General features: G+C 32.0%; 2 protein-coding genes and 1 pseudogene across 2 annotated transcripts; 2 read left to right on the top strand and 1 right to left on the bottom strand.

Annotated features, from left to right (window-relative positions):
* Positions 1-11,827: 11,827 nt before the first annotated feature.
* On the bottom strand, positions 11,828-12,136 carry LOC100805885 (uncharacterized). Its single transcript, XM_006588240.2, has one exon. It carries the CDS (start codon positions 12,134-12,136, stop codon positions 11,828-11,830), a length of 309 nt encoding a protein of 102 aa, XP_006588303.2.
* Positions 12,137-14,514: 2,378 nt separating this feature from the next.
* Positions 14,515-19,402, top strand: LOC100783609 (probable beta-D-xylosidase 6). The gene is made up of 6 exons (XM_003534213.4): positions 14,515-15,291; positions 16,063-16,229; positions 16,335-16,432; positions 16,530-16,877; positions 17,213-17,629; positions 18,657-19,402. Exons 1-6 carry the CDS (start codon positions 14,587-14,589, stop codon positions 19,262-19,264), a joined length of 2,343 nt encoding a protein of 780 aa, XP_003534261.1. The 5' UTR covers positions 14,515-14,586; the 3' UTR covers positions 19,265-19,402.
* A 1,399-nt stretch (positions 19,403-20,801) lies between these two features.
* On the top strand, positions 20,802-25,293 carry LOC100805347 (disease resistance protein RPV1-like; annotated as a pseudogene).
* Positions 25,294-27,826: the final 2,533 nt, after the last annotated feature.

Below are 27,826 nucleotides of genomic sequence, written 5' to 3'. Positions count from 1 at the left end.
CAGTATTTTTTAATAAAATAATATTATTTAAATCAGATAATTATCATAAACAAAAAACTTCTATCTAAATATTTAATATAATTATAAATTTAAAAATTCTAATTAAATCAAAATAATTTTATACTAATTAATTCGGCGACAGTTACGTTGAGTTGAATTCAGATAAGAAAGATACGATCACACAAATCAACAGGTAGCGCCCACAATATTGAATATCCCCTTCAAAACCGCCAAATTTTGTCCATTTCCTATGATTTTTGGCCCCAGTCTCGTTTTTGCAGATCAATGTACGCTACTCTTTAGACACGTCTTCTACTTTTTGCATGCAGGGTGTTTCTCCATATTCTTTCTTTATTTTATTTTTCAAATCCTCAACGTACAAAAGAAAGAGATGAAATCATATATATATATATATATATATATATATATATGTGAGTAAATAATTACAATCATCATTCCTCTGATTTGGTTTTTTTTTTTATATTGAGTATTGCTATTTTTTAATCTTATAAAAAATATCATCATTGTTAATTTTTTTTATTTTAGTGGTCACTTTTTCATGTTTTTTTAGTTAATTATGATGATTATTTATGTAATTTGCTTTTATTACACTCGGCATACTTTTTTTTATGATCTTACTTTTAGAATAAATTATAATAATTATTCATGTGATATGCTCTAATTACATTCAGCATTCTTATTTTTTTTTCTAACATGCTTTAATTTTATTGTTTCTTTTAAATTCACAATTGCTCTATAATAAAATGGCAGTTAAAAAATTTATGTGTATAAAATGTTTCATATTAAATTTCAAAGATTTAAAATTCAATTAAATAGACTAAAAAATTACATGTATTAAAATATCTTACGATAAAAATTTATATACCACTATTTAAACATCATTTTCATTTGCATTTGTTTTTTCTTTCATAAATGAGTATTTTTTTCTTCTTTTATTAAATTTACTAACATAAGTTTTACGAAATTAACAAATAAGAGTAAAAAAAGAGAATGATGACTAATATAATAAAAACAAATCACAAAATGATCATTATAATTAACTAAGAAAACATCAAAGGGTGATTAATGAAACAAAAATTAAAAAATTATGATATTTTTTTAAGGTAAAAAAAACAGAAATATATAGTGTAATAAAAATAAATAACGTGGATGGTGCTGATTGTAATTTACCCTTAATATATACGAATATATATAACCTTGACCCACGATAAAAAAAATGTTTAACATTATATTTGTTTTTTTCAATATTTTTTTATTTAATTGTTAATCTAAATATTGTGGACTTACATTAATAATATAATATAGTACACTAATATTTGATACTTTAATAACATATTAATACTTATACTAACAAAAGCCAGAAAAAAATACTAGCAAAATTATTTATCAGTATAATATAACGTATTATAATTTATCACTGAACCTGAACATGTGAATTATTAGTTGAAGCTAATTAATATTGTTTCAGTTTAACTAATGATTTTAAGTATCAAACTACTGAAAGAAAATCTTTATTATTTATAATAATCTTATTTTAATTAAGTAAAATTGCCTCTAATAATCTATAATAAAAATAATAAAATAGTTAAATAATGCATTACAATTTTAATGCAAACTCGCAATATACATATTAATAATTAATTTTTTTTCAATCAAAAGTTATGCTATCAACAGTTATATAATTGATGTGAAATAGTTAACAAATGACTCTTTTCTCTTAGTATTGTTATATAGGTTAAATCATAAATTTGTATCATCTGAATGTTTCAATAATATATCAGATATGCAGCTTTTCACCTTTCACGTTTCTTTTAATTAACGCTAATGAAGGTAGTCTTATGACGGCCAAAAGGTTTTCTATAGGTATATATAATCGTGGTTATTTCATATTGTTTTGGTACGCAGTTTGCCTTCTCCCTTTTCTCCTTTCTTTGATAGGTAATTTAGCATTCTATAAGCATGCAAAACAAAATATGACGTCGCGAAATAAACATAATAAATATATAATTCAGATGATACATTTAATATGCTTATTCATTACTCTGAAAATGATAATAGGTAAGAGAGTAAAGATTGTAAATAAAAGTTTTTATTAAAAGTACAAAATGTATATTAAAAATATGAAGAACATTAGTGATACTCTCTTAAACACTTTATTTCTAACCTTTTTTCTATAATTTATTAGAAAATAACAATTTTTGTAAGTTTCATATGCTAAATCATAAGAATGAATCATTAGGACCATCAAAACTGCTAACATTATTCTAAACAAAGTATTAAAAAGGAGTTTTATACTTAGTAAGATTTTTTTTTTACTTTTATTTCTTAACTGCTCCCAATATTATTTTTTTATGATTTACTCCCAATACATTTATAATAGCAGATTATAAATAAGGCGATATTTGACATTACCGATTAAAAAATTCTCAAAGTAGGACAATCAATCTTCCATTATTAGTGGGGGATGGGCCACTCGCAGTTAATTCTTCATTAGTAAAAAACTATTGGTTGCTTGGTGCTTAAAGCATTTTTACATGGATGAAAAGAATCCGTCCAACATATTATTTGTTATTGGAAGAAATGATGAAATCTATCGAAAATTATAACATTTCATGAATTTTATTTCTTATTTAAAGAGACTCGCTTGTTATTAGAAATAAATTGTCTTTGATGACATTATTATTGGCAGAGATCCCAATCCTTTAATAAATTTCATTAACAATTTAATATAATATGATTTTAATTATAAAGTGAAAGACTAAAAAAACAAATGACGAGAACATATCTCTTTCAAAAAAAAAAAAAATTGATGAGATCATTTCACTTAATCCTCCAAAGTTTTTTCTCCCTCCACTTAAAAGGATCCTTTGCCCTCATAATTTAATAATTTTGATTAATAAAAAAATATATTATTGACGTTCCTCTTTTTCCATATAAGCCATTTACTTACGGAGGTGACAATGAACCCAGATGTAATGGATATTAATAAAAATTATATGTAGTGGTATGATATTTACGTATTAATTGAGTTTGAGTATAATTTTTAAAACTAATAAATAAAACTAATACACATATGTTTCCTTATCTATTTTTTAAAATAAATAAATAAAACCAAGTTATTAAAATTATGTGTCATTGATAGATAATATTATCGGTATATAATTAGATATTTGATATGAAAAAAACCCATTGAATGATTAATGTTTGACAAAAATATCACGAATAGATATCATTAATATTTTCTGTCAAAAAAATAGATATTACTAATATCTCTAGAGATTAATTAATCCTTGAGTCTTAGCTTGGTCAGAAACATCCTAAATTTACTAAAAAAATTATGTAATTCTTCACAAGTTAAGCTATGTGCACAAGATATTGTTAATTTGTAAAAGAGGCCTGATTATCTATCTTAATTAATTTCACAAAATATCAGACATTTAAACGTGGAAGGGTTAGTTTTGTTCCATAATATTATCAGCAGTCGAGAAATTAGTGTAGAGGTAGGAAGATTTCTGTTGGGTTTCCATGCGCATGATATCATGTCACGGAGGCTAAGTAGCTGTTGCCTGTTGAGGATGGAAGCTCTGCCATATATCTTAAACGTCAGAGCTTGTACGTTTGCTATTGTATCTTAGCATCTCAGATGAATAGTGGGGTATCCAAATCTACTGATATCATATCATGGTCATAGTCATGGTTGTTGCAATTGCCAATTGGTAAGTGTAAGATCAACACTCTTATGATGGGTCCTATCCTTTCCTTCACCACATGAGAACGAAACCAATCCTAGCAATAAGGGCAGTGTCACCCCCATATAATGAGGGCAAAAAGTGTCATAAAAAGACGAGATTTTTAACTAACATTGCACTAGGGAACACCCTGCTCCTTCAGGGTGATCGTGATCATCCCCTCATCATGACCTTCATTCCTGTTGATCACTTTCCAACATTTTGGTCCAAATCATCAACCCCATTTTATATCTTTTTTCACCAATAAGGTTTTAAATTTGTTTAATTTAGTTTAACAAATCAGTTATGTACGTGTCTGTGTATTTAATTTGTAGGATATATATGATCTTATGCTTTTGGACTTTTTCTATATCTTAATTGAAAGGAGCTTCAAAGTTTTATCATATATTCGTAGACATGCAATATTAATTGCCTTCTCGATCTTGATATTCTTTCTTTGATATGAGGCAAAATAACAGTGCTCAAGACATGGAGTGGGGAACAGAATAGTAGTACTAATTAATAATAACAATATATAATAAAAAAATAAAAAATCTGAGATATATATGCAATGCAGCAGAATAAAAACATTTGGGGTCAATAATGGTTGGTTGTATAGTCTATAATTCGATATACTAACAACAATCAGATGTGGACAATATTGTCTATTCAATTTTGCTTAGCAGAATTTGCGGACTGGGCAAAGTTACGAGGTCTTGCCTGGTCGGTCTGCAACTATAATGCAGCTATGCTAGTATGTATGGTCGGTAAATTAAGTATCTCTTTATTGTGTCTAAAAATGATATGAGGTATGCAATTTATAGTTTTAGAGAAATTACCATACTTATTTTCTTTTACAAAGTTGCCAAGTTATGTCTAGGAGAAAGAAAACATAATTCAAAAGCATTTTAAGTGTAATATTTTTTTTTTATCTTTGGGATTTAGTATGAGTTATATAATATATATATCCGAATTACACGGATTGACCCAATAAAAATTGAATGATACACAATTTTTTAGTCTTAAGCGTTGTGATATGAAAAGGTTAAATATATATGAAGAGGACCAAAATATACTATTACACATATAACCTTTAATAATATTTTTTAATACTTATTAAAAATTATACTAAAAATTAAATGTGTTATAGTGGTACGTGGTACAATTATAAATCCAAAAAAATCATAACAATACGGAAAATGTATTATATAATCAGTTATAGTCAGCTTAATCACAAGAGATTTGAGTAGATTTCAATTTCAAACTTTGTCGTCACTATTGTGTATTAACATAAACAAGTTATACAAATATTTTTTATTTTGAAGAAACAAGTTATGCAGATAATATAACAATTTTATATATAGTAAAATGCAACTAGTAGCAACCTAAAGAATTAAATTCACTCGATCGAAACAAGTTAGAATGGATTCCAGTTCTAAAATTATATAAAGTTTTGTTTTTTAATTATGGGGTTTGGGATACATCCGTTATAATTACAGATTATGTACATCTCGAACAAAATTGACTAAAAAATGTACATGCAAAAAAAATTATATAAACGTACTCTTCTAAAATCGTTCACTTTAATGAAAACAAAATTCTCAGGAATTCTTTTATACGGTTCCAGCATCATCCACAACGCTTTTATCCCTACCAGTCAATCATGACACTTTGGAAGAAATCATAACTTTGAATGAAGTTCTAAAGTCAATAAAAAATAGTGTTATATTCCACATTACATTATCTTATTAAAATAATTAATAGGATCATGAAAATTAGCTTCTGTGATGATTTTGAAAGATGGAGATAAAAGGAGAATTGTCCCTAGAATGTTTGTTCACACTTGCTCATTATTAATAAGAGATATGTTTATATTTTAAAAAATAAAATAAAGTATAGCACATTTCATTTTTTATGGGAGGAAGGTACAGTTTTTAAAATTTGAGAAGAGGAAAGTATAATATAACTGTTTCTTAAAGTGAGAAAAGTGTATTTTCTTTTTAAATTTTATTACTTAATTATTCATCTAAATTCATACATTCTAAATTTTAGAAGGCCATCAGCCCATACATAATGACTTAAAAGGGCCGGAAATTTTTAAGAAAATTTAAGAATAAAATGTAATAAAATTATTTTTGGAGAACTAAAATTAATATGGGTCAATATTTAAAGGAATAAAAGTATATTTACCACTTTAAAATAATCCAAATATTTAAAAAATTATTTAATGCATTTACTCCATATATATAGCCATCAATCTATTTAGCGACGGATTCAAGAAGATAAGCAAGGACCTTGGCCCCTCCTTTAGGATTTTTTCTGAATATATGAGAAAAATATAGAAAAATTAAAATTAAAAATATTAATATAAAAATGTATATGAACAATATGTTTTTAAATTGATATTTGTTTAAATTTTTTCTAAAAATGGATTATATCTGTAATTTTATCCATAAAATTAACAATAAATATTTTATAACTTATTATTTATTAAAATTTAAATATTTAAATAATTATGTAAAAAAAAAATTGAATCCCCTTTGATACACTTTTGGATTCATCCCCGAATCTATGAATACACAGCAGTAACTCTTGTAGTAAATAGGTAAATATAATAGCTAGTAGTACCTTAAAGAGATTTGTTAAGCAAATCAAAAGTGAAAAATATATTAAAAGTTATTATTCCTAATACACATTTAACGCGATCTACTAATTTTTGTTTTTTTAAATTTCTTAATTAATGTCTTAACTCTTAAGAACATTTATTAACAGTCTCCTGATTTTGCAAAGGTTTAGCTGAAAAGATTTAGGATTTTGTTGAGATTCAAAGTTTGTGGGAAAAAAATATTTTTTTAAATCATTTTTTAAGACAATAGATCATAATTCGTTTAAAATAACATTAAAACCATTTCAGTACGAAATTTAATGTCTTTTTTTTAGTATATTTTAAACGTTGAATTGATTATGTATGAAGAATTGGTCTACGACCTGGAGAACATGAAAAGTGACACCTCAAATTTTCAAGTTCCGATGGAAACTAAACACAGAATCATACAATACAAGGTAACTAACTACTTCGGCAGTGGGCCGGTGCTGGTGACGATTGTACAAAATGTCTCTACTCTCTAGTTCGTTACTCCTACTATTCTGAAAATGTTACTGATAGGTTGATCGATATAGATTAAGAAATTAGTAGTATTAGTTAATATAAAATTTTATATTTTAACTAAACATCCTTTAATGTGTTGTTATTTTGTTGTTTAGTTATTATAATTTTTTTTTAACTTCCACTATGTTAACTAGGGTAAAAAAGGCACCCAGTTTTGCGGGAAATATGCGAGAGATGTGGAAAAACAATTTCATACATAATTTTTGTTAGTTATGTGCAGACACAATTGAATATATCTGCGATTATTAAGGCTAAAATAGGTAACAAAAAGAATGTTAAAATCAAATGAAATATGTATTTTAATCACTTCATTAATAATAGTAAAAAAAGAAAATTGATTGGTGAAAGTTAATGATCTTTTTATCTTTGTTTTTTTAAGGTAGCGTGTTTCAAACCATGAGTAATATATATGATTTTTAATAACGAAATTATTATTAATTCCATTACCAACGTTTTAGAAATGTTAGGTGTTGTTTGATTTGAGTGTTTATTTTTTTATTTTTTGAAAATAATTTTTATTTTTAAAATTTTGAAAAGTTGGAAAACGTTCAGTTTTGGGCTTATTTCTAAAAAGAGAAAATATTTTCTAAATTTTAAACAAACATATTTTTATTCTTATTTATTTATTTTCTTTGAAAATAAAAATTAAAGTAGTATTTATTAAGAAAATAATTCTCCACGGTGGACGAGAGAACGTGCAGGAAATATAAATAACCCAAGAAAATAATCAAAAGCTTAGCATTTTTATTATATGCTAGCAATCATGTGTGTTAGTTGTTAGACTTGAATAACTCAGACTACTTATACAACTTTTAATTAAGAGCACGCCATAAGTGATTGCAACATGGAACACTCAAATTCATGACTACAATGACGAAAACAATCAAAAGCAATGCACACTTATTACTATATGCTATCAATCATACAGGTAAGATTTGAATAACCCAGATTACTCACAACTGCTAATTAAAGCAAACACAAGTGATTGCAACTTGGAAGTTTGAAAAACTGAAATTCATGGCTACAATGATGTGAAAGAAAATAATCCAAAACAATGTATACTTGCATGCTATCATCAATCTTACATGTAAGTAAAATAAAAAGGTGAAATAAGCCATGGTAGCAAATTAAAGTTAGCAGCATTGCTGTACCAAAAAAGAGTAAGCCGCATTAAATGGCAATTGGCAATTACTATAATGAAATGTCACAGTGATAGTATGAGCGGTATGTATCATATGAAAAGGCTATCTTGCTAGCTAATGATGAGAGTAATATATATATGATTAAATTTCTACATATAACACATCATTTGAGGTGACTGCTAAACCAAAAAGAGAGGTAGAGTTGAAGAACTCCCCATTTAATTAATTAATAGAAGTCAAGGCTAAACAGATGTATTTACTGAACTTTATAAAAGTCCATATGTTAGCACTATTCTTTTCCACCTAGCTAGCGTAATTCCTGTTGGTGTAGAAAATGAATTGAACCAAATAGCTGAATACCGAACACTAGACCCTGTTGAAAATGCCCCTAAAACGAGGTAATAATCATGTCTAACTAATGATTGCATCCCACATTACTTGGATTTATTTAGGACTTTAATGCTGATCATTCAAAATGGCTTCTCAATTATATACACACATTGACTTTGCTTATACCTCAACTGAGATCTTGTTGTTTTCTTTGGTACACATTGGAGATATTACAATCTCCTATCATTGTCAGTATCCATTGATACTCATGGCTTTGAAACTTTATAGGCTTCTAGCTACTAATGAAAACATAGCTTCATGTGGAGACATATCCAAGCCTCCAACTATTTACATCCCTCGCTTTATATCACATCGAATTGAAACTTCTATCTATGTCCTTTTATACTTGTTTTTTTTTCACCTGTCACTAATTTACCAAATCAAACATAGACATCATTGCTGTAAGCCTGTAAGCTTTGTCAAAATTAACCCACATGCCAGATTATTTTCAACAGAATGCGTGTAAAATGGGATGATCCACTAACTAAATTCAAAAAATGTGTGATCGTGATCATTAGATTCCCGCACCTTGCATTTGCATCAACAAATATGTCAGCTGTAAGTTCCGCTTACAGTCATAAATTCACACATGAGATGAATTAGGACACAGGTGAAATTAATTAGTTAACATTTTTTAAAAAAATCTATAGACCATAGTTTCAATTGATTCAGCAGAAGCCATAAATATTAGACTACGAAGTGCGTATAAAATTCATATCCACATTAGATTTATGCTTTGATAGCCAAATAGATTTTTAAGATATATAAGTTATAAAATCATTAAACTAACAACGATTGACACACGTGATAATAATTTGGGTTATTTAATTAAGTAGTTTAAGATTTGAATCTTGATATTGAGTATGAAATAATCAGTGTTGGGAGAAGAATACCCACATTGTATACGCTTACGGTCTCTCCAACAAACATTTATTAACTATTTTCAAAAGTAATTATTTTGTACCAATACTATCATCTGAATTTTTTATTTATTTATAAAACCACGTTATTATAATGCTACAAATAATGAGAGATGTGATCTAGACTTTCTCATCTTAATTAATTGAAGTTTCGTCTTTGACTCGATTCTATTTTGTTATTTCGGTTTGTTGAAGAACCAGTTATATATAGGGTTATCAATCGATTGGCACAATTTTTTTTTCTTGTGGCTCTTGATCAGATTGGTCGTGGGAGCATTAAACTAAAAACTATATGAAATTGAAAGATTCCTGGACAAACGCTAAAGAACCTTGCTGGAAGCATCCAAATGAGACAGGGGCCACACCGAAATCAAAACTTTATTCATAAATTTTCCTGACTGGATTGGCGTTATTTTGGTACAGAATTTATAGTTTTGGAAACTAGAATAATGGGGTGGTTTGGTTTCCATTTGTAGAGGCTTTGTTTTTTGTTTTGATGTGAGGAGAATGTATACATTCCAACTTCATCCTAATACCTTATTCATATATTCAACATGTTTGTATAGATTTTAGAGGGAAAAAATACCATAGATTGAGACAAAGGTTACTTGTTTTGGTGGAAGCAGATTTTCTTTCAAGACAAAGCTAAGCTCACCGTTGTTTATTATGGATGGTGCATGTGGCTTGTATGAGTCTATTAAGCATATTACACATTTTTATTGTTGGGTAATTGAATCCTGCACTCCCACAAGTGTATCCTGCACTCCTTTATTTTGTTTGAAATTATCCTATTGCCCTTAATGAATTAGCACCACCTTTCTCAATCCACCCATCACGTCTCCCTCCCGCAAAAACTGCTCCCTTCATTGTTGGTTTTGAGGAGGAAATTATAAAAAACAGAGAAGAGAAGAGAGACAATGCGTATGCGGAGGAAATGGAATTATTCTATTCTAATTCAAATTGTTCTTAGCAGCGATACAATAAATAACAAATGATAAACTAATTAGATAACCAGATATTAGCAAAACAAAATATTAAAACTAACTTGCTCCTTAAAGATAGGAACCACTTATTTGACTAGGCTAATCCATTGAAACTGTCTTACTCCTAAAATATAGGAAATCAACTTATTTACTAAATCCTATTTTAAAACCTGAAAAATAAAATATTATGCAGTTACAAAAGTATATCTTCAACACTTCTCCTTGCTTTTGGAATTGCAAACTCCAATCCTTTGAGTTCAAGTTTGTTGATAGGTAGTGACTTTGTAAACATGTCAGCCAATTGATCTTTAGACTTGCAGTAAATTAAGTTCACTTCTCCATTTTGTTGCATCTTTATCAAATAATAAACCTGGATGTTGAAATGTTTAATCTTCCCATGACACACGGGATTGTTTGCAATAGCAATGACTACTTGATTGTCAACAAAAATTCCAGTTTTGTTCTTTTTAGAAAATAGAATGTTTGACCTTGTTGAAGTGAGATACATTAAACATTCAATCAAGCTCTCACAATATCCTTCATCAATGTTATCAACACCTTCTTCCTTGCTAAACTTCTCCTTTTGATTCATTGGTGTGCTAACAGACTTGCATTTTTCCATTTGAAACTTTTTCAAATTTTCTTTTGCATATTTCCTTTTTTTCATGTTTAGCATTCTTTCAAGATGACAATGATCAAGTCTCTTGTGCCAGAGTTCCGTGGGTGTGACTTGAGTGAAATAGGTTGTATGCTCCTCCTCTGCTGGATCAAATGAAAAGCTTTTACCTTTCATTTTAACCCTTAGAACTTCCCGGCCAAAATTGTCATAGATAAAGCAATGTTGATGTTCAAAGGACACTTTAAATCCCTTTTTAATCAACTGACCTACGCTTAGCAAGTTTTGGTCAATGTTAGGTACATAAAGAACATCTGATATTAATTTGATACCTGAACACGTTGAAATTGCAACAGTTCCTTTTCCTTTTACAGGAATATAGCCACCATTCCCAATTCTGACCTTTGAGACATTAGTTGGCTTCAAATCTTTGAATAAAGTCTTATCATATGTCATGTGGTTTGTACAACCACTATCAATCAACCAACTTTCACTTGATTCACTACTCAAGAAGCATGTGGCCACAAACAGTTGGTCATCTTCTTCTTGATTAGCAATCTGAGCTCCCTCATCATGGTGATTTTTGTTGGCGCAGATCACCACTTCATGCCCTATCTGGTTGCACTTGTTACATTTTGCATCTGGTCTCCTCCAACATCTGAAAGGTGCATGACCTTTTTTGCCACAATGCTGACAAGGTGGATAATTTTTCTTTTTATCCTTACCTTGGTTGTTTGCACTGTTTTCGCTGCTTGCTGGTTGATTCTTCTTGAAAAAATCCTTTTTGCTTTCATCAACTTCATGATGTTTGACGGGCAAAGCACCTTCGACAACACAATCTTGCCTCATCAACCTTCGTTACTCTTGAGCTTGCAGGGCATGTAGCACTTCTGCCAATGAAGCTATAGATGCTTCATACCTCTCCGGCATTGTTACCAAAATTTTCTCTACAATTCTCAAATCAGCAAAATCGCTTCCCAACAACTTTATCTTGTTGGCAATACCCAATAATTTGTTTGAGTATTCTTTGATTGTCTCTGACTCTTGCATCCTTTGAAGTTCAAATTCCCTCCTTAAATTCAGCACTTGCATGCTTCGTATTCTATCATCTCCAGCGTATTCCTCTTTCATATAATCCCAAATTGCTTTGGGTGATTTAAGAGTCATGATTCTGATGAATATCATTTGTGAAACACCAGTAAACAAACATGATCTCGCCTTTGCCTTCTTCATCTTTCTTTCCTTGTGATTTTTAATTTGGGCCATGGTGGGATTTTCAGGCAGCGGATATATTTCATAATCCTCTTCCACAGCATCCCACAAATCCAAAGATTCCATGTAGGATTGCATTTTCACTTCCCAAAGATCATAATTCTCTCCATCAAAGATTGGAAGAGTTATGTGGGAAAAACTTGCTTCACCTTCCATGGTACAGGTCTCGTAAGAATAAGGCTCTGATACCAATTGTTGGTTTTGAGGAGGAAATTATAAAAAACAGAGGAGAGAAAAGAGACAATGCGTATGCGGAGGAAATAGAATTATTCTATTCTAATTCAAATTGTTCTTAGCAGCGATACAATAAATAGCAAATGATAAACTAATTAGATAACAAGATATTAGCAAAACAAAATATTAAAACTAACTTGCTCCTTAAAGATAGGAACCGCTTATTTGACTAGGCTAATCCATTAAAACTGTCTTACTCCTAAAATATAGGAAATCAACTTATTTACTAAATCCTATTTTAAAAACTGAAAAATAAAATATTATGCAGTTACAAAAGTATATCTTCAACATTCATCCTTCGTCTCGAAGCTGCACATCCTCGTTCACTTCCTCTTTCATCATCAAAGGTAAACTTCTTCCTTCCTGGTGTGGGTTTGGGTAGGTTTCTAGTGGGGTTGGGGTTGGTTTATGGTGGGGATGGGTTCTAGTGGGGGGTGTTTTCCAATGTGGATGGGGTTGCATTTAAGAATGTCCATTCTGTAACCAAAAATTACTTTTGAAATAACCTTTTCATAAGCAAAAAAATCTTTCGGAATGACTTTTTCATAAGCAAAAAAATCTTGTGGAATGAGCTTTTCATAAGCAAAAAAAGCTTCTAAAATCACCTTTATGTAAGCCAAAAAACTTCTAAAATGGTTGTTCCAGAAGTACTTTAGCTTAAGGAGTGACTATTCCGGAAGCATTCCAGAAGTACTCTCAGAAATGTATTTTATATATTCTAGGAAGGGAGTTTTAAAAATTAATATTGGGCTTACGAAAAGTTCGTTCTGAAACAACAACTACAATCCAAAATAGCTTTTATGAAAGTGTATTTTGCATCTTTTGAAAAGACCATTTCAAAAAGTACAATTTTGGATTATGGAAGAAACATTGCAAAAGCAAAAATTACAGTCCGTAATAGCCTTTTTGGAAGTACATTTTGTACCTTCTTAAATGATTGTTCTAGATAACACTATTATTTTTGTTTACGGAAAAAGGTGTTTCATAAAAATTTTCCTTTTAGAATGACTATTCCGTAAGTGAACTTATTCCCTTATGAAAAGCCTTTTCTAGAATCAGGTCCACAATGTGAATGTGAATGTGATAAAACGTACATGCAGAGTGGAGAGTTGGAGAAGGAGAGAGAGTTCTATGGAGTCAAATTGGACTTTCTTTATACCTTTGATGGCCGGGAGAAGAAGAGTTGGAGAATAAGGGAAGAATTGGAAAGATGCAGAATGGGAACATGCTACGGTTGCGGGAGAAAGAAGAGGAAGAAGGGATAGATTGAGATTTTTAAAATAATAGAAAGTACAAAATATACTTAGGGAAGTGAATAATTCAATTGTCTTACTGTTGCTTTTAGCCCAAATTGAAGTAGAAATTTTTGGACCAGGAAAAAGAGAGTAGTGATAGAAAATTTAACCACAAGCACAATGCTAAATCCTTGGCAATCATGTTTCATGGAAGATCTGACATTATCATTCTCACTAATTAATTTCTATTTTTGTTTGGTATTCATGAAATAATGTTTTCATTCTTATCTTGATTTTTGTGAGAACGAAGATGATTTAGTCATACCGAAGGTAAATTTCTTATTGAGAATTGCTTGAATTCAACATTATTAAGTCATATGTAAGTATGATTATAAAATTATTATTAAAACTTGTGACGTGTCTTTATTTTAAGAAAAAACATATCAACCCACCTTAACTTGTTAATGTAAGCGATAATGACCTAGTTTTTGAAAATAAAGTCTCAAATTTAAATTTTATAAAAATAAAAAATAGATGCTAAAAAAATTACTTCTTTAAACAGTATAACGATTTTATACTAAGAATCAATAAATAACAGAAAAAATAAATATTTTTTCAAAAAGTTGAATTCCAAATATAAACATTCGATTAAATAAAATTTAATTGAAATATATTTCTACTGTAAAGATTGCAATCTTAATCATACACAAGCCTATCCTTTCCTTTTGTTTTTCATCAATGATCAAACCAATTAAAATAAAAAATCTAATTTTCTTAGTGGGGAAAATAATATCCAATAATTGGTCTAAACAGCTAACAAAAAGAAAAAGTGGTTGAGGTGTGTGATCCGTAACAGTGAGAAGAAGAAAGGGTGAGATGTCAAAGCAATGGCAATGGAGTTCCGCTTGGACGTTGCTTCTCTTTCTCATCTTCTTCCTCTCCTCAACAACAACAAGCACCACTGACTACGCTTGCAAATTCTCCCAGTCCCACCCCTTCTGCGACACTTCCCTCCCCACTCTCACACGTGCGCGCTCCCTCGTGTCCCTCCTCACTCTCCCTGAGAAGATCCTCCTCCTCTCCAACAACGCCTCCTCCATCCCCCGCCTCGGCATCCCCGCCTACCAGTGGTGGTCCGAGTCCCTCCACGGCCTCGCCCTCAACGGCCCCGGCGTCTCCTTCGCCGGCGCCGTCCCCTCCGCCACCAGCTTCCCCCAGGTCATCCTCTCCGCCGCCTCCTTCAACCGCTCCCTCTGGCTCCGCACCGCCGCCGCCATCGCCCGCGAGGCCCGCGCCATGTTTAACGTGGGCCAGGCCGGGCTCACCTTCTGGGCCCCCAACATCAACCTCTTCAGGGACCCTAGGTGGGGCCGCGGCCAGGAGACCCCCGGCGAGGACCCCATGCTCGCTTCTGCTTATGCTGTTGAGTATGTTAGAGGCCTTCAGGGACTCAGCGGAATCCAAGATGCTGTCGTTGTTGATGATGATGATACGCTTATGGTGTCTGCGTGTTGCAAACATTTCACTGCTTATGATTTGGACATGTGGGGACAGTTCTCCAGGTATAACTTCAATGCTGTGGTGAGTTTCCTTTTCTTTTCTCTTCTTCTTTGACTGATGATAGTTTCTTAAGTAGTTTATGTAGAACAATTAATTTTAGTCCTAAACAAATGAATAAATAAATATATGTATTTAATATCTTGAGAATTAGTAGGAAGATAGTGTAGAAGAGTTTAGGAGTGGAATTTAATTAGAATGCACTCATAGAATCACAGTCATCCAATCACATATTGGCTATGCCATACGATAATGTACCCTCCCGATCCCCCAGTTGATCCAGAGCTCAGACACACCTTAGCCTCGTTCGCCTCTTAAGCTCGAGACTAGAGGGCTGTGTACCCTCTGTTATTCAGGCTGACCTTTTGGGCCAAACTGACTCTGGACATTGGTTACCATGTTTGGTTCTTGAGCCACCAGGTTGAGGACCATAAGGGGATAAAACAATCATACTGGGGTATCACCCATGATGGAATGACTACCCATCAAGTTAGATATCAACCTCCACACATGCTAGGAAGTGAGACAGCACACATTTAAATGGACCAGACATAGTCAATCTTTAGACCATCCTCTGAGAGTCGGAGGGTCTTCTTAGATTGGAACTATAAGGTGTTGATTTTTTATAATAACTACTTTACAAGTCATACTTAAGGATGATTCTTGGTTGGTTGATATTGTAAAATCTTTACACTGACAATGCATATTGTTATTGTTGTTTTTGGATTGGTATGGTGTGAGTGAGTTTGGTTTTGGTTGTTTGGCAATTGTCGTCAATTGGTTCCATGTTTGTAGGTATCACAACAGGATTTGGAAGACACTTATCAGCCCCCATTTCGTAGTTGTATTCAGCAAGGGAAAGCAAGCTGCTTGATGTGTTCCTACAATGAGGTGAATGGTGTTCCTGCTTGTGCTAGCGAGGAACTCCTGGGACTGGCTAGAGACAAGTGGGGGTTTAAAGGGTAGGGTTTGTGGGTCTTTGGAATTTGTGTCATTGTGAAAAATTATGAAAACGAAAAAGAAGAGGATCTTTTGTTGATTATCAGGATTGGTGGTTTTGAGTATAGGTACATCACCTCAGATTGTGATGCTGTGGCCACGGTTTATGAGTATCAGAAATACGCAAAATCCCAGGAGGATGCTGTTGCTGACGTTCTCAAAGCAGGTTTTTTGTTTGTCTATTTAAATGCATGGTTTCATTGAATTTGTTGCAGCAACTTCATATGAATTGGATGGTTTCTGAGATTTTCTCAATTCATCAGGTATGGATATTAATTGCGGGACGTTTATGCTTCGACATACTGAATCTGCTATTGAGCAAGGAAAGGTTAAAGAGGAAGATTTAGATCGAGCACTTCTTAACCTTTTCTCTGTTCAACTGCGCCTTGGACTGTTTGATGGAGACCCTATAAGAGGTCGGTTTGGCAAATTGGGACCAAAGGATGTTTGCACCCAAGAACACAAAACACTGGCACTTGATGCTGCAAGGCAGGGGATTGTACTGCTGAAGAATGACAAGAAGTTCCTTCCCTTGGATAGGGATATTGGTGCCTCCTTAGCTGTCATTGGTCCATTGGCAACTACAACCAAATTAGGTGGTGGCTACTCAGGTATGATTTTCATATTGGGACATTGTAATTTTTCCATCTTCATTTGGTTTGTTTCATTTAATTTTGCTTGCAGTAGATACCTCATGCCTGTGGTCAGGCTATTCTTTTATACAACCCTACACTCCAATGGCATTGATATATGTACACAGGACTTTCACACTGAAATGCCAAATACTTTTTCTATTCTGAAATAATTGCTGTTTTATCAATTTATTATTTGTCATTTAACAATTGTTTAGGCCATCATCTTTTAAATGTTTCTCTATCTTTTAGAAGACCCCTCAAAACCCTGACATCGAACTGTATGATGTTGTACCTACTACCTAATAATGTAGGAATTCCTTGCTCCTCATCAAGCTTATATGAAGGACTTGGAGAGTTTGCAGAGAGGATATCATACGCTTTTGGTTGCTATGATGTACCATGTGATTCTGATGACGGTTTTGCTGAGGCCATTGACACTGCAAAGCAAGCTGATTTTGTTGTTATAGTTGCTGGGCTTGATGCAACGCAAGAGACAGAGGATCATGACCGAGTTAGTCTTCTCTTGCCTGGTAAACAAATGAACCTTGTATCATCTGTAGCTGATGCTAGTAAAAATCCAGTTATTCTTGTTCTTATTGGTGGAGGACCTCTTGATGTCTCTTTTGCTGAAAAAAATCCACAAATCGCAAGTATTATTTGGTTGGGATACCCTGGTGAAGCTGGTGGAAAAGCTCTAGCTGAAATTATCTTTGGAGAGTTTAATCCAGGTATGTATACTTATAAATGAATATGCTGTTAGACAAGGCCGTCTTTATGCATTGGGAACATTTGAAATTAGATGAGGCTCTATGCTCTCCCAGAGTGATAGTTGTTATTTTTAACTTTACACTAACTACTGTCAAGTGTACTTTTTCTAAAAAATTATCCTTAATTGAATGTGATTGGATAATTAAGAATATAATTGAGGTTTGACTAAAATCAGAAAAACTCTGTAATTGAGCTCAATTTTGGAAATTGCATGAAGTAGTAGACTAGTAGTTAGTATTGTCAAAATCACGCTTCAATGCATAGGATTGTACAATGCAACATGTTTTGACATCCCAAGGTTCCATGCTCCTTGTGCATAGTATTGTCAACTACCTATTAGTCTGCAGTTGTACCAGTATCGGATCAGCTTAATGTTGATATTGGCTATCATTATCAGATGATGATAAAATTAAAAAAGCAATCTGCTAATGGAGTCTAATAAAAATGAAGGTGAATCGAAATAATTTATGACAGTTTGTGTGACACTGAAGTTAGCTTCGGTGCTAAACTGCTAATTTCCATTCTCCTAGCTTGGCTTCCTACATTATTATTGCTTCTAAAATTGCAGTATCATTAGTTGTCCATAAACAACCACGGCAAATAGGTTAGTATCCAAATTGTTTATTTGTCATAATATAATGAAGTCAGTGTTTTCATGTCGTGTGTATATGTAGTTGTGCGTTGATGATTGTTGGTTACACACACACACGCATATGGGTTTATTAATACTCACACATATATAGTAGTCTAAATAATTTTTTTTGAAATGGATTGGAGATTAATTGTGAAGTACTCCAATTAGACAATCAGTTACTAAATAAACCCTACTTTGGCATAAAAAGTCACAATTAGGTGTTTTAGTAGCTTTGTTTTTAAATGTTTATATGGGTTACCTATAAAGTACTGTGTGAAATACTTGAATTTAAAATTTGCTTTGTCAATTATCTATGGCAGAGTTTTAACTATCCAAGTTGGTTTTTGATGCAGCCGGAAGACTGCCAATGACTTGGTACCCTGAGGCATTTACTAATGTTCCCATGAATGAGATGAGCATGCGAGCTGATCCTTCACGTGGTTATCCAGGAAGGACCTACCGGTTTTATACTGGAGGTAGAGTATATGGATTTGGGCATGGTTTAAGTTTCAGTGATTTTTCATACAATTTCTTATCAGCTCCAAGTAAAATTAGTTTGTCTAGAACCATCAAAGATGGTTCTAGAAAGAGATTATTATATCAGGTAGAGAATGAGGTTTATGGAGTTGATTATGTTCCAGTTAATCAGTTGCAAAATTGCAACAAATTGAGCTTCTCAGTGCATATTTCTGTGATGAACCTTGGTGGTTTGGATGGAAGCCATGTTGTAATGTTGTTCTCTAAAGGGCCAAAAGTTGTAGATGGTTCTCCAGAAACCCAATTGGTTGGGTTCAGCCGTCTGCATACTATTTCTAGCAAACCAACTGAAACAAGCATTTTGGTGCATCCTTGTGAACACTTGAGCTTTGCAGACAAGCAAGGAAAAAGGATTTTGCCCTTGGGCCCCCACACTTTGAGTGTAGGGGACTTAGAGCACGTTGTTTCAATTGAAATTTATTGATTGCTTGTAAAATGTCAAATGTGTAATTTATCGAAGGGTTGGCAATTTATTAAAAAATTTAAATGAGGATGATATCAAATGATGTATATGTTTGTGACTGTCACAGCGTTATTGAGAACCAAAGTCTTTTTTTAGTCATGAATTTGTCTATTACAGTTTTCTTTTTTAGTCATGAGTTGGGCATTGGAGCTCTAGCTCGCAGGCTGCCAGTATAACTCACAACCCACACGGGCTACGAGCATCAATATTAACAACCCATTTAAGAAGTGTGCTTTTTAGCCTGACACGTTTAACCTGTAGGTTAAATGTTGCTTGCGATTTTTTAATGAGTTAACTTTTTTTTTTTATATATAAAAAAACTAAATGATGTTTATTGGTTATTTGAGATATTTTCCTTCTATTGTTGTAAAGCTGGAAAAGTTTCTAATATTATTTACCTTAATTTAAAATAATCTTAATTTGAATTTAATATAATTTTGAATTAAATTATATATTAAAATATCAATTAATTTAGATCAAAATAATATATATCGGCCGAGTTATACACATTTTATTAAACCTGTGGAGATATTGTTGCTTGGGATTTTCCATGAAAAGACATTTTAATAGCACAAGCAAAAATTTGGTTTAAATTTGGGTTTTTCTTTCTTTTTTTTTTACCTGTCCTGAATGCTGATCGGGTTGTTTAGCCTGCATGCTTTGCAGTACGATTGCGGGCTACCTTAAAAATGGAGTTCATTTATTTTGCGGACTCAATAGGCGCACTAGACTATATATGTGGGTGCAGTTCAAACGGACAGAATTACTGGTATATTCAGCTCTACATATAAATGAAAGAAATATGAAGTACTCTTTATTTTACTTTCTTTTTTAATTTAAATTGTACTTTGAAAATTGTGACATAACAAATTAATTAAACTTTATTAGATGCTAGTGCAAAAAAAATTTACACTTACAATATATATCTATTAAGAGTAAAAGGTCGATGTATTGACAATAAAAATCATTTTGTACATATAATTTGATAAAATATTTTAATTAATTTTTAGTTTTTTTAGTAGTTAAAAAACACATTTGATTGTTTAATAAATAAGTTTTTTTTAATAGTTTTTAATGTTTTCTGAAATGCTACTTGAAATAGTCTTTTTTAATATGCTAGTTTCTAACTTTTATATTTTCTTCCACTTTTATGATGGATATATTTATTCATATTCCCTGTTACCTATCTTAAATAAATCATGATATTATTATCTTTTTGTTATTTTATCTCAATTACTTCAATACTTAATTTTATTGAACACTTTTAATTTTATAAGTTATTTGTTAGCTTCCAGCTATCAACTTTTAACTTCCAACTACTAGATGAAAAATTAGCTAAAAACTAAAAAATTAGTTGAAAAATGAAAAAATTAATTTGTTAAATTATAAGTATTCATAAAAAATGAATAAATATATTAAGGACAAAAATAGAAAAAAATATAAAAAAAAAATTATCGTTTTAAAAATGTTAAAAATTACTAATAAACTATTAAAAAAACTTATTTATCAAAACTTATTTATCAAACAATCAAATACATTTTTAACTAATAAAAAAATTAAAAATTAATTAAAATAACTTGTCCAACTCAATAAAAAATTAACTTGGTAGAACCAATATATAGGCCATGCTTAGCAAGTTGATTTGCCACTTGAAAGGTGGATTGTGGACCAAGGTAGCCATTTCCAAACATGCAAGTGCAAGACCATCACGATTCCACGAACTTGCTTCACAAGGGGATACCAGATAACTTAAAACGAAGCACAGCAGAAAAAAAAATGCGAGTCAACTAACCAGTTTCCTTAAAAAATAAAAGAGTAGAACTTGGTTCTTAGTTCTGGAGGCCAGGTCACAACACCCCAAAGTAGAAACTGTTTCGTCAATGGCTTTTATTTATGCTGCTGCTGTTGTTGGCTGTGCTTCTTCTTCTTCCTCTCCCGCTGTTTCCGAAAATCATGATGTTTTCATCAGCTTTCGAGGAGAGGATACTCGCGGTGACTTCACAAGCCATCTTCATGCTGCTCTGTGCAGAAACGGCATCCAGACCTACATAGACTACAGGATCCAGAAAGGATACGAGGTTTGGCCACAACTTGTGAAAGCTATCAGAGAGTCCACTCTCTTGTTGGTTATCTTCTCAGAGAACTATTCGTCTTCTAGTTGGTGCTTGAATGAACTCGTTGAGCTAATGGAGTGCAAGAAACAAGGAGAAGAAGACGTTCATGTTATTCCCTGTGTTCTACAAAATAGACCCGTCTCAGGTACGCAAACAGAGTGGGAGTTATCACACGGCATTGGCGAAACACAAGAAGGATTGGAAGGTGAGTAAGGAGAAGATGCAAAAATGGAAGGACGCTCTCTTTGAAGCAGCCAATTTATCTGGCTTCCATTCTCAAACATACAGGTGTGATGTCATATTATAGATAATGTTTTTTTTTTTATTAGTGAAGATTAGTGGTTAGTTTTTGTTAGAATGTTAATTTCAAACCCAACTTATTCTATGTTATAAGTTCTGATGTTTAAGGATTGTTTCCACACAGTAGAGACATAATGTATGACTCGTAAGTAATGGCGCCTAAAAGAAAGCCCATGTCAATAAACAAATTAACCTCAAATCAACGAAATCTAACTTATTGTAAAGAATGTGATATTTGACAATAATTTTTAAATTTTTAGAGGGTAATATCCCCTTATTGTAAGCGTAGTCTATATTATATGTACCCCCAAAAAAAAAACCTTAGTCTATAGTATTTGTTCATCTTACATTCTTTTACTTTATGCATGGAGGAAATTTTAATTTAGCTATTTGTTATTTCTTCTCGTGGAATCTAGTGGTGTATAGAAGGGTATTTGTTCTTAAATCCAATTTTTGTCTTCTAAAGACTTATTTTCATTTGAAGGTTACTTTTATACTAACTTATTATATCTAATTTCTATCAAAAAAACTTATCATATGTAATTTTCTTCTTTGTAATCTCTGTATAGGACTGAACCTGACTTGATTGAAGACATTATTATAGATGTTTTGCAAAAACTAAATCATAGGTACACAAATGACTTTAGAGGCCTTTTCATATCTGATGAAAACTATACAAGCATTGAATCTTTACTGAAAACTGATTCAGGGGAAGTTCGAGTCATTGGAATTTGGGGCATGGGAGGTATTGGGAAAACAACTCTTACTGCTGCTATTTTTCACAAGGTTTCCTCTCAGTATGAAGGAACTTGCTTCTTAGAAAATGAGGCAGAGGAATCAAGAAGGCACGGACTAAATTACATATGCAACAGACTTTTTTTCCAAGTTACTAAGGGAGATCTTAGTATTGACACTCCTAAAATGATACCCTCTACTGTTACAAGAAGACTCAGGCACAAGAAAGTTTTCATTGTACTAGATGATGTGAATACTCCTCGACTTTTAGAATATTTGATTGGAGTGGATTGTGACTGGCTAGGAGCTGGTAGCAGAGTCATTGTGACAACCAGAGATAAGCATGTACTTATACGTGGAGAAGTTGACAAAATTCATAAAGTCGAGGAAATGAACTTTCAGAACTCCCTTAAACTTTTTAGCTTAAATGCCTTTGGCATAACCTATCCTAAAAAGGAATATGTGGAGTCGTCAAAAAGAGCTATGGTTTATGCCAAAGGAATCCCTTTAGCTTTGAAAGTCTTGGGATCATTTCTTCGTTCCAAAACCGAAAATGAATGGGATAGTGCACTAAGTAAATTGAAGAAAATTCCCAATACAGAAGTTCAGGCGGTGTTCAGATTGAGTTATGATGGATTAGATGATGATGAGAAAAACATTTTTCTAGACATAGCTTGTTTTTTTAAAGGAAAAAAAAGTGACTGTGTAACAAACATATTAAATGCCTGTGATTTTTTCTGCAGATATAGGGATAAGAAGTCTTTTAGACAAAGCTCTTATCACTACTACTTCATATAATAATTTCATAGATATGCATGATCTGTTACAAGAAATCGAGAAATTGTTCGTGAAGAATGTATTAAAAATCCTGGGCAACGCAGTCGATTGTATAAAAAAAATGCAAAATTATTACAAAAGAACTAACATTAGTTCTATTTTTTATTTCTCAGGGAACTGGTGCAGTTGAAGGGATATGGTTGGATATGACTCAAATTACAAATGTAAATTTAAGCTCCAACGCATTTAGAAAGATGCCAAACCTGAGATTACTTGCTTTCCAAACTCTCAATCGAGACTTTGAGAGAATTAATTCTGTGTACCTTCCAAATGGTATTGAATTCTTTCCTAAAAACTTAAGATATTTTGGGTGGAATGGTTATGCATTAGAATCTCTACCATCAATGCGATACAGCAATGTGGAAAAACTTTGGCATGGAGTACAGGTACATGTGGTTCACATATCGATTATGTATTTACGTTTGATAAAAAAAATTGAGGTCTATATCAATAAAAAATGAATTAAAATATGAAATTTCCAGCAAAACGTACTAACTTGTTAGTTCCATTATATGTTGCTGCAGAATCTGCCAAATTTAGAGACAATTGACCTTCATGGCTCCAAACTCCTTGTAGAGTGTCCAAATTTGTCTCTTGCCCCAAACCTTAATTTGTAAAAATAAGCCAATGTGAAAGGTTGCCTTGTGTTCATCCATCAATTTTCTCCCTCCAGAAGCTTGAAATTTTAAATGTTGGCGGATGCACCTCAATTAAGAGCCTTAGCAGCAACACTTGGTCACAATCTCTCCAACGATCGTATTTAGAAGGTTCAGGTTTGAATGAACTCCCCCCATCAATCTTGCTTATCAGAAATCTCGAAGTCTTTTCTTTTCCAATTAATCATGGTCTTGTGGATCTTCCTGAAAACTTTGCCAATGAAATTATACTGAGTCAAGGAAACATGAACTTGATGCTTTGTTCACCTTGCATAAGGTACTGCCTAGCTCTGGCTTCCAATCAGTAACAAGTCTAATCTTTTACGATTGTCAAAGCTTGTGCGAAATCCCAGATAACATCTCCTTGTTATCATCATTGCAATACTTAGGACTCTATTATAGTGCCATCATAAGCTTACCCGAAAGCATGAAGTATCTGCCAAGACTCAAACTTCTTGATGTTGGTGAATGCAAAATGCTTCAACGTATACCTGCACTTCCACGATCCACTCAGTGCTTGCATGTCTGGAACTGCCAATCTCTTCGGACAGTGTTAAGTTCAACGATTGAACCATCCAAAAGACCTAAGTGTACTTTTCTGCTCCCTAACTGTATAAAATTGGATGAAGATTCATATGAAGCAATTTTGAAAGATGCCATTGTAAGGATTGAAATTGGAGCAAAACCACCATCAGAGGCAGTATTAAAAAATGAAGATGCATCCACGGATAATGATGACAATCAAGTGTATACTTCTTATGTGTATCCATCTCCTTATTTGTATGCATCAGCTAGAAATGGTAAGATTTGCTACTATTTACCAGCTAGAAGAGGCAAAATTCGAGACCGGTTCCATTGGCACTTTACACAAGCTTTGATAACTATTGAACTTCCTCCTAATTTGTTGGGTTTCATTTTCTACTTGGTTGTTTCTCAAGTCCAATCATGCCACATTGGACGCCATGGAAGTATTGGATGTGAATGCTACTTGGAAACTGACCGGGATGAAAGGATCAGCATAACAAGTTTCTTTGTAGATGAGGAATGCGTCTTGCTTCATCCTAAATCTCCATTTGAATTTATGGCAGATCATGTATTTTTATGGTATGATGCACAATTTTACAAGCAGCTGATGGAAGTAATTAAAGAGAGGAAAACCATTAATGACAAGAGCACCTCTCATGATCCAAAGCTTACAATTCAATTCTTTGCTCAAACCCAATATAACGAGGAAGCAGTGATCACAAAAGAGTGTGGGTTTCGTTGGATGTATTCCTTAGAAGAAGGAGGAAGTAAATCCAAGAGAAGCAGGGAAATTGATCATAAACTAGAAGCCAATGTTGTCTGAATAAAATCGAGGCCTGAGTCTAATGAGCCAGAAGAAACATTCAAGCAACGTGTCTTTAACTTCAAACTTAGATGTAGAAGAAATAGAAGACTTGAGGTAATTTTTCAAATAAGTAATAACCATTCTGCTGATATAAATCATTAGTTTCTCCCTATGGGTTTGGTTTTGCCTCCATGGTCTTTTGTATCTATCTTTTTTTTTTTTTTTTTTTGTATTTGAAAATATTTTCTTGGTTAGCTGCCATGGTTCTGAAATGCTTCTTGGGGTGCCAACCTAGTTGGAATCTCAAGCTCTTTTTGGATAGGTATGCTAACCTTGGTTTTAAAAAAAAACATTAACCGATTTTTTTGAAAAAAAATATATTTTATTCTACTGCAAAGGTAATACAAAGTAGGAGATTGTCAGTTTGGAAGCACCTCTCTGAAATTAAACTAGCCCTAGATCATCATTAGTTTAATAATAAATCTTCTAAATTCTGCCGAAGAAAGTCGCATATGTTGATAGAGGTGAAGAATCCTAGGACACTGACATGGCCATTGTAGTGAGAATATGTTGAAGAATGTGACTGTGTGAATTAAATCATCTCGAAAATAAACCAGATTAGGTTAAGTTTTGTAAAGCTTAATTTTTTTTAAAAATTTAAGAATTCAGCCTTTTTAATTTAATATAATTTTTAAGGTCTTAATTAACTTCTTTTTTTTAATTTCTAGTCTAACTTAAAAATTCATTTAAAAGTTTACTTAATGACAAAGTTTCATAAATAGATTTAAAAACATTTAAAGAAATTAATATATCTAAATTAGTAAACTTAATTTAAATATTAGTCATATATAAATGTAATCGAATAAAAATTCTATCAGTAGCATAACATATTATTAGAATAATTTCATGCCTGCCTACAATTTGTTCATAAATATTTCTAATACTTTATCAACATTGTAATGGTCATCGTGTCTCTTGAGAGGTGGGCTCTACCGGTAATGTATATATATTTACGAATTTATATGAATTTAATTCAACAATCATACAATTAATACGTACGTAGCTACTAGAGAAAAAGCAAATGCTTAGAATTTGTTTTGCACTGCAGGTCTTTCGAAAATTTCACCTAGCCTTCTAAAAATAACATAATCACGACGGGATCATTGCTCAGCCCTACTGTGCAACAATTACAAATCAATGCACTTTTTTAATCTTTTATGTTCCTCTTTTCAATGGGTTTCCATGTGGTTACTTACTTCACCAAAATTAAGCACCAACTACCCCAATTCCCCATCTCGTCGTCATGTTATTTGGAAGTTTTAGTCTCTATAACAGTCAACATCAAACTCCTTCAAAAATCAGCATCTAAGCAGTTGAAAACTCAAGTGTCCTTTTCATTTGGCTTTATGTGTATTTTTCTGATAAAGCAAAAATTATTAAGGAAAAATGTGATTAGACACACTTTTTTCCTGAAAAACTTAAATATATATTCACCAATTACCCAAATCAAAGCTTAATTTAAAGCATATGAATATGTATTAATTAATTTAGAGTTTATTGATTTGATAGCGATTAGTATCTTATTTTATTCTCTCTCACTTAATTTTCCTTTTTCGTTAATCGTTACTGTTAAAATTTTCATATAGGAAATTTTTAAATTCTCTTTCAAGTTTCAACTAATATACTTTTTAACAATTTTTACGAAATATATTTGCTAAACATCATCTCACACCAAATTACGTAAGCTAAATCAGAACAATAAGAGTGAAAAAAAAAAGTGGAATTAACTATTGACCAAAGCCAAAGCTTTGATGTGATGTATAAATTTTAGATGTGTATCAGATGTGTCTCACAGCGAATGATTAAAAAAAAATATGATTATCAATAATTCGTTATTTAAGTGAACACTCAATATTAAAACAAAAAAGTGAACTCTGAATTTAATTTTGTTAAGTAAGATTTCGAATTAAAATTTTTTAGATAGAAAAAAATGTGATTAAAAAAATGAGATATTGATAATTTATATTTTCTAGTAATAATATTTAGTTAATATGCAAGTCTTAATTGATAACCGCATAATAACTGTTTTTTACTCTTATAATATACAGTGGCATAAACTCTTAATTAGATGTATTATTTCATTTTCTGTTGGATGATTTTCTCCCGTAATATTATATATGAAAAATTCTTTTGCTAGTTGCTACTTTTCCTTCGTTTGTTCACAAGACCTACAAGATTGATGGGTAATGAGATTCACAAATATTTGATAGTGGGTTATCCTCTCTGCTTGCATGAGGAATACGTGGACAATAAACTTTCGCTAGTATTCCTTCAATAAGCTTCGATCAAATTTTGAAAACAATATTCTTGAGGCGCAGCGGTATAGTATGAAAGGAGATGAAAGTGGATCCATTCTCATTGGCAAAGGAATTTGAAATTTGCAATTCAATCTTTGTCGTTGCACATAGACAGATAAGGCTTTTGCTTTCTTTTTGACAAAATGCAATTCAGCTCATACCTAGTGGCAACGTCACTCCTATTAAGGCTCTTT

This window comes from Glycine max, chromosome 9, assembly GCF_000004515.6.
Source record: "Glycine max cultivar Williams 82 chromosome 9, Glycine_max_v4.0, whole genome shotgun sequence".
NCBI lineage: Eukaryota > Viridiplantae > Streptophyta > Magnoliopsida > Fabales > Fabaceae > Glycine > Glycine max.
The sequence above is the reverse complement of the archived record's forward strand: the minus strand, read 5'-3'. Positions and strand labels throughout refer to the sequence as shown.